Below are 7,724 nucleotides of genomic sequence, written 5' to 3' on the forward strand. Positions count from 1 at the left end.
GCAATGATTGTTTTTAAATAAGAACATTGATAAGGTTATATAATCAAAGGACCAATCATTATAAAGGTTAAATTTAAGAGCGAGCATAGTATGTGTTTTTATGTAAAGAGCTTACGTAACAATGACCTGACAGAAAAAGTCTATAAAAACTGACGGATTTTGATACCGAGTGGGACACGCCTTTGGAGCAGCGATCCCCCGTGTCCCCAGCGCTGCCAATAAACGAAGTGCCCGCTTCTTAACCTCACATTGGTGTTACGGAGTTTTATTCCGGATTTCGGTAACAGGTGAGGCCTGTGCTCCCCCCTCACCCCCCCCCCCCCAGCTTTCCACCGCGGGGAGGGGAACCCTGAGTTTCTCCCGCGGCTGCCGAAGGGTTTGTTTGCTTTTCCACAGCAAGGAGACAGCGGCCACAGCCGCATCCCACGAGCCGCCGGCAGGCCGCGGCTTCTTCCCGCCCCGGCCAGGCCGCGTCTCCATGGCAACACCCGCCCGGCTCCCGTAGCCGCGTTCGCCGTTCCCCGGTCACGCGACCGGAAGCGGCCCCGCTCTAGGGCGAGCGGAAGCGATGGAGCCGGCGAAGATGGCGTCTCCCAAGAGCGCGCCCAAAGACGCGCAGGTACGGCGGGGGGCTGAGGGGGGGGTCCCCGGGCCGGGCTGGGTCAGCGTGGCGGGGCTGAGCGGTGCCTCTCCGCCCTGCAGGTGATGGCGCAGATCCTGAAGGACATGGGCATCACGGAGTACGAGCCGCGCGTCATCAACCAGATGCTGGAGTTCGCCTACAGTAAGCGGCGGGGCCCGGGCCCGGCGGGAACAGCGGCGCTGGCCTCGCTGGGAAAGGCCATGGGGAGGAGGGGAATGCTGGTTTTAGCCGTGTGTCCTCGGGGGGGGTCCCTGTCAGTCTTAAGGGGGGGTGTTCGGTGACAGCTGGGGGGGGGGAAGGTTTATTTGTTTTCATCCGGCCTTAATGAGAGGTTCTCTTTTTCGAAGGGTACGTGACTACTATACTGGAAGACGCAAAAATTTACTCGAGCCACGCAAAGAAATCCAGCGTGGATGCAGATGACGTGAGGCTGGCGATCCAGTGTCGAACAGACCAGTCGTTTACCTCTCCGCCTCCGAGAGATGTAAGTAAAACTCTGTTGATAGTAACAGAACACGGTGAGAGGCTACAGGGGGGAACGTAACCGTGTCTCTCCAGTTCTTGTTAGATATCGCAAGGCAGAAAAATCAGACGCCGCTGCCGTTAATAAAGCCTTATTCTGGACCCAGGCTTCCGCCTGACAGATACTGCTTGACAGCTCCCAACTACAGACTGAAGTCCTTACAGAAGAAGGTAAGGGCTCTGCGTAGGGAAGGATTCACCTAACGCCCACACCGTTTCTCAGGAATGTTGTTGGAATTAAGAATTTTCCACACCTCTGGAGGGTATGTGTGGGCAAATACTGACCTGTGCGCGGCAGCAGAGTGTTGGAAACTAGGTCGGTGGTCTTTACCTCTAGGAATTTGCAGGTATTCTCATTGCTAGTTAGTTTCAAATGCAAAGTGTGTTATAAAATGCATCTGTGAATTTTTTAGCATTAAAGCAAAATTGTCAAGTTGAATATCAGATTGTAAAAGGCAAAAGTAGGGCTTCAGTATAGGTATTGAAGAGTATCTTGTACTTACCCCTCAGTTGTTTCTGTTTTAGAGAAAAGATTTCCTTTGCTTGCTGGAAAATACTGAATGTCTCAGTGTGTAGGATTTCATGTTTACTTCCCCCATTTTAAAGAAAGAATCTTAAAAGTTGAACTTAAGGTTCCAGGTATTGACATGGGACATGCCTTGGTGCTAGGTGTAGAGTGGAATAATAATTGTTGATCAAAACGTTCTAGTTACTCTTTCCGGTAGAAACGAACCTGGTTGAGCCGAGTGCTGTTTGCCCGGTGAGCTGCCTGCCGATCTTCGGCATTATGTCACGTCCAGGAGCTCTCCAGCTCACGCCGGTGACGTTCACACCGTGAAGTTTGAGAACTTCTGTGTTGGCATACAAATCGTGTGTTGCTGCTGTGAAATAGGCTCTCTGTGGTTTTGTAGGAAGAACCGTTTCTTTGTTTTCATGTTAAGAACTGTTAATTCCTAATGGGATGCTAAACCGAATGTTCTCTCTCAACAGGTCTCTTCCTCTGCAGGGAGAATAACAGTCCCTCGCCTGAGTGTTGGTGCTGTGAGCAGCAGGCCCAGCACTCCTACTTTAGGTAGGAAACGGCTCAATTGGGGTTTCCCATGTTGATTCTATGATGGAAAAAGTAATGAGGAGTAATACCACTGAGGAAATGTTGGGTGCCACCTGAACTTAGTATCGTTTGACAGCATCAGAAAAATTGAATTCATTTCAGAAAGCTTATTGTAGTGTTCAATACGTATATACGTTACTGACATTCTGTGTTTTTATTCCTGTATTTGTGATAACTTCTATAAGTGAAGAGGCTATTCAAGAAACTTACATGAGTTTGAGTTTTTTTTCCTCAATGTGACCGCTATCCTGAACTACAAATAGCAGTAAATAAAATCCATTTTTAGAAGGTTCCCAACATTTATGACTGAGCACGTGCACTTACATATTAGTGTGTGTGTTTGTAGCCTAGAATTTTATAGGTCTTGAGTAAATGTGCAGTTCTGCCTGAAGAGCCAACTCGTGTATATCCAGTACCAGTACGCTCCTGTATATTCCCACTACTTTGAAAATAATAGGTTCCACTTTGAATGCAAATTTACAAGTGCAAGTATTTATTTTTATTTTTTAATTTATTTTTTGACCGAGTTGTTCTGAATTTCAGGTACACCTTCAGCACAAACAGTGTCTGTCTCAACAAAAGTTGGCACTCCAGTGTCGCTGACCGGTCAGAGGTTCACCGTACAGATCCCGTCTTCTCAGGCAGCAGTCAAGTCAGGTAAAACACAAGCTGTAAAGATCAGCAGCACTTTTGGGGGTTCTTCTTAGTAGAATGGAAATTAATTTATTAATTTATAGTAATAATGTGGGAAGTTACCTTCACCTCTTCTGATTTTTAATATTGCTAATCTTTTGTGTCTCCTTACTTGAGGCAGGCAGTCCTCTCTCTGGTCATTCCAGTAACTTCTAGTTTTAATTCCTGTTTCTAGCACAGTGGTTTCAACCAGAAGATACAGGCAGATTTCCCTTACACCTTAACTGCCATCTCTGTGCTCTCTCGCTCTTCCGTGCTGACCCTGCCAGCACTTTCCTATCTTCTCAGGATCATTCCAGGGTTTTCAGCCCGGAATGTTCTAGTAGCACACTGCTTTATTAGGTTGGAAGTTCTGTTCCAGTGTGGGGAAAATCAGCTGTCATTTTTTTCAAGCTTTTTGTTCAGTGACATTGGGTTTTTTTTCACAGCCACACCAACTACTCCGACAGTTCAGAATGTTCTCATTAATCCTTCCTTAATTGGACCAAAGAACATTCTTATTACTACAAATATGGTATCATCACAGAATACCGCTAATGAATCAAATCCCTTGAAAAGGAAGCATGAAGACGACGACGACTATGATAATTTGTGAAGAGACTGTCTGATCCCCTTCCCTTCTTCAGCGATTCATATTGAGTCTGATGGGTTTTGCCAAGAGTTCTTTGTAAACTGCGTGAGAGCGTGTAAATACTCTGTTAATATGCATTGGGTGTGGAGTGAGAGAGAGATCACTGCCAGTGGAAAGACGAAAAAGCAACTCATCTTTTCCTGTGGCCCATACTGTCTTTTGAACCTCAGCAGCGCTGGTGAGCACTGGTCACTGTTACACAGGAGAACAGTCTTTGTGCCTCTTCTGTCACCTTATTTCTAACAAACGGATGTATCCATGTCTTATTTCAGATAACATCAGAGTTCTGGGTGAGGTGGGACGGAACTGGGGAACGTCAGCCTTTTCCCTGACCCCCCCCAAATACATTTGCTGCTTCTAGGTTGTGTTAGTTGCATACACTGTTCTCCATGTGCAGTTCCAGTGGGTGTGAAAGGTCTCTCTTAACAGCAGAAATGCAGACAAAAGGTAGAGATGGGGATTTCTGGAGAAAACTTACTTTTAGGCTGACCTGTGGTATCCATTAACCCATGGTTTCTGTTGACCTTAACACCTACACCAGTATCCACAACTGGAGCTTAAAGTTAGAGAAGAGGTAAAAACCCAGCCGAGATTTGCTCTTTATTTATTTCCAAAGAAAGAGCTGCACCTCTGTTGCTTGTCACTTTATTAAGCTTGTGCTTCTATGTTTATTGAATAAAAAGTGTCACAGTCATCGTGGCAGACAGGGGGATCCGGCGAAGGGCAAATGGCCGGAGTTTGACGGCGCGTGTCTGACTTGATGCCTCTGGTACCTGCGGATGCTTTTGTTGTGCAGCAGGATCCTAAGTGTGCTCTACTAAAAGACTGGATAATCACTTTAATGTGTTTTTTATTGTTTTATATATTAAAGTGGTGTGTTTTTACAACAATATCTCCTTGGTAAATGCTTTAGCTTGTATTGCCTTTCCTACTACCTCTGCTCTCAGGCGGAGCGTGACATGACTGAGGCTGGGGCGGGCTCTTGCATGAATTCTGGCTCAGTTGCAAATGCAAAACTCCCATTTCCTACTGAAGCCCTTAAAGGTTCACAAATAATTGAATATATCAGCTTTTAAGCCCCGGCAGAGGCTGAGGGGCCCGGCAGCAGCAGACATTGGGGGGACCCCCTCCCCACAGACACCTTGTTTATGTGGGTGTAGAAACAGCTGGAACAGATCTGTGTTACACACACGCACAACTGCCCGGGGACCTCGCCGGGTTTGTTGGGGTTTTATATATACACATATATATGCATGTGTGTGTATATATTGGCAGGTTTTTTATATATATGTATGTATACACACACATATATAATTGTATTATATGCTCTCAGATGCATCCCTAGCTGTCCCTAGAAGACAGCTATTCTTATATAGACAGTATATACATATATAGAATATAGTGTGTGTATATAGCAAATATATAGTACTTAATTATGCATGCACATAAACACACTCAGCCACCCTTTATATATAATATATAGGTATATATACACTTTTATTATTATGCACACACATTCATGCAGACACTTATTCTGTTATATAGATAAATGTATTTATAGTCTCAGACACCCTTTTTATATAGATGTATAATGTATACAGCATACATTTGACAACATATATAACATGTAATATGTATTTTTTTTAATTATACACATCCACACTCTCACAGACACTATTCTTACATATATACTATTCAAATATATATATGGATAAATAAAACTACATGATATCTTCTCACACACCCCACCTTTTAAAATAATTAATTCATATACATATATATTTAGACATACATATGCATGTAGGCTTAGTTTACACAGCCACCCCCACACACACACACTCTTACACTCTGTCACCTATTTTTTACACACACATTATATACTCTTTCTATAAATGCACACACAGTCTCAGGCACTCTTTCATTTTTGTATATAAGTATAAAATAATAATACATAATATGTAAAAATATATAACAAAACAAAATATATGGCATATATTATATATGCCATGTTATATTTTATGTATCATGTAGTCTGTTATTCAGATTTATATTTGATATATAATACATAATTATGTTGTATATTATATATACTTATATATTGGGACATTATTTACAATTATATATTACATGCATAAACCCCCCCCCCCCCGAGTATTTCAGAGAACCTTTTTATATCTACAATACATAGCAAATAATACATCACATATTACTATATAATGTGTAACATAATATATGATATATTATCTAACATATATAATACATATATAATATATATATAGTGTATCATCTAAACCACATAGAAACATATGCTTTTTATATACATATATTTTTTTTTTCTACTCCATGCACACAAAGTCTCAGACACCCTTTCATTGGGGGGGTGTGTATATATAAAAAAAAGATATAGATAAATATATAGATAAAAATATATATTCAATATATAATATAACATTAAAAAATGTAATGTAATAGAGAACATATAACACTATCTCATAATGCTCATATATCATAGCTTATATGTAAACCACACATTTTTATACACGTATTTGTGTGTGTGTGTATATATATATATTAATAAAAAGTTGGACTCGATAATCTTAAGGGTCTTTTCCAACCTAAATGAGTCTATGATTCTATATTTATACATTCTCTATACACAGAGTATCATCAGACAGATTTTTATATATCTAAAACATGTAACATCTTATCTGACATATACTATAATCTATAATATACTATTGCATATATAAAATATACACAGCCACACCCAATGCTCACAGACATCTATTCTTATATATATATGTAATAGTCTAATATATGTATAAATAAATTCATATTCTCACACACTCTCTCTCTTGTTCACGCAGTGACATGTATTCTTATACACATATACTCTACAACTCCACACACAGTCTCAGACACATACATAAAAAAAAAGTCTCTTATATATGATATTTAATATATAACGGGGGGGGGATGTTGGCTATGCCATCCGGGGGTGCCCCCTTGCTCCCCAGGGCAGCTCCTCAGCTGCTGCTGGGCTCCCGGTACCACACCAACACAAAATGAAGATACTCACCTTGATTTAAGCCCCAAGCGTGTCCCACAGTGCTGGGCATTGGGGTGACTCGTGCTCCGGGGGGGCCCGTGCAGCCCACGCCACCTCCCTGCCCGGGTGGGAAAGCACCTTCCTGGTGTCTCCAGCGCAGCCCTTAGTCAACCCAGCATCCAAACAGGAGGAGCTGGGCGGTACGAGGGGATGCGACTAAGGCAATACTTCAGAAAAACACCCATTTTTCCGATTTACAGCTTTTCTTCTTTTACGGGGGGGGGGGGGGGGGGGGGGGGTCCCTGCCCTGTCACACCAGAGGTGTGCTGTGGCTCGGGGCACAGGCTGGCCAGACCTGCGCAACCGGGCTTCAGGTCCACAAAACTCACCCTCTTCCAGCAGCGGAGGCTAAACCAACGCCCGTCGGTCAAAGCGGACGGCTGTCCTGGGCAGCTGCTCTTCTCCCATGCCTTCCAGCGAGGCACAAGCATTGGGGAAAGGCGAGGAGAGACCTGCCACCTCGGCTGCTGCCTGGACCCCTCCGCGAGCTTGCAGCTCCCAACCACCTGGGTGGATTGTTTCATAATCCTGTCTAGGAATAGGACAAGTTCTCTTAAACCACAGGCATTTGTTACCTTGCGTTTCACTGCGCAAAGATTTGTTGCCTCTGTGCCGTGCCTTTGTTCTTCAACTACGAAATGATCCTGACTCACAGTTTCTAAGGCCTCACATAAAGGATGGGAAGGTTTGTGGGATGAGGTGGATGCCCTTTTGCTGGGTAAAGTCCTCACAACTTACAAGCTTGTTTGAACATTGAAACAAACATCTTGCAACAATCAGGGACTTTTATATGCTTGGTAAGTAGAAAGATGACTGAATGTAGAAGAGCAGTCAGCTAACAGCTCTTTGTTGAGCGGACCACGTGTGACGACACGGGATTGTGTCTTGGCTCGCAGTTTTCACAGGCACCACACTGCATGGTTCTATCGGCGAGAGCAGTGCCATGTACAGTATGAACGGTGCTTCTACTACAGCCCCACAAGAGTTTGCAGAGAGTCCTGCTCTGCTCCAGCCC

The 7,724-nt window shown here is 43.4% G+C and overlaps 1 protein-coding gene across 1 annotated transcript; it reads left to right on the forward strand.

The window, feature by feature from the left end:
* The first annotated feature begins 461 nt into the window (after nt 1–461).
* Nucleotides 462–4,315, forward strand: TAF9B (TATA-box binding protein associated factor 9b). The gene is made up of 7 exons (XM_052813960.1): nt 462–619; nt 703–784; nt 991–1,127; nt 1,202–1,336; nt 2,156–2,237; nt 2,820–2,933; nt 3,398–4,315. Exons 1-7 carry the CDS (start codon nt 569–571, stop codon nt 3,562–3,564), a joined length of 768 nt encoding a protein of 255 aa, XP_052669920.1. The 5' UTR covers nt 462–568; the 3' UTR covers nt 3,565–4,315.
* The last annotated feature ends 3,409 nt before the right edge of the window (nt 4,316–7,724 follow it).

This window comes from Harpia harpyja, chromosome 18 (assembly GCF_026419915.1).
Source record: "Harpia harpyja isolate bHarHar1 chromosome 18, bHarHar1 primary haplotype, whole genome shotgun sequence".
Classification (NCBI taxonomy): Eukaryota; Metazoa; Chordata; class Aves; order Accipitriformes; family Accipitridae; genus Harpia; species Harpia harpyja.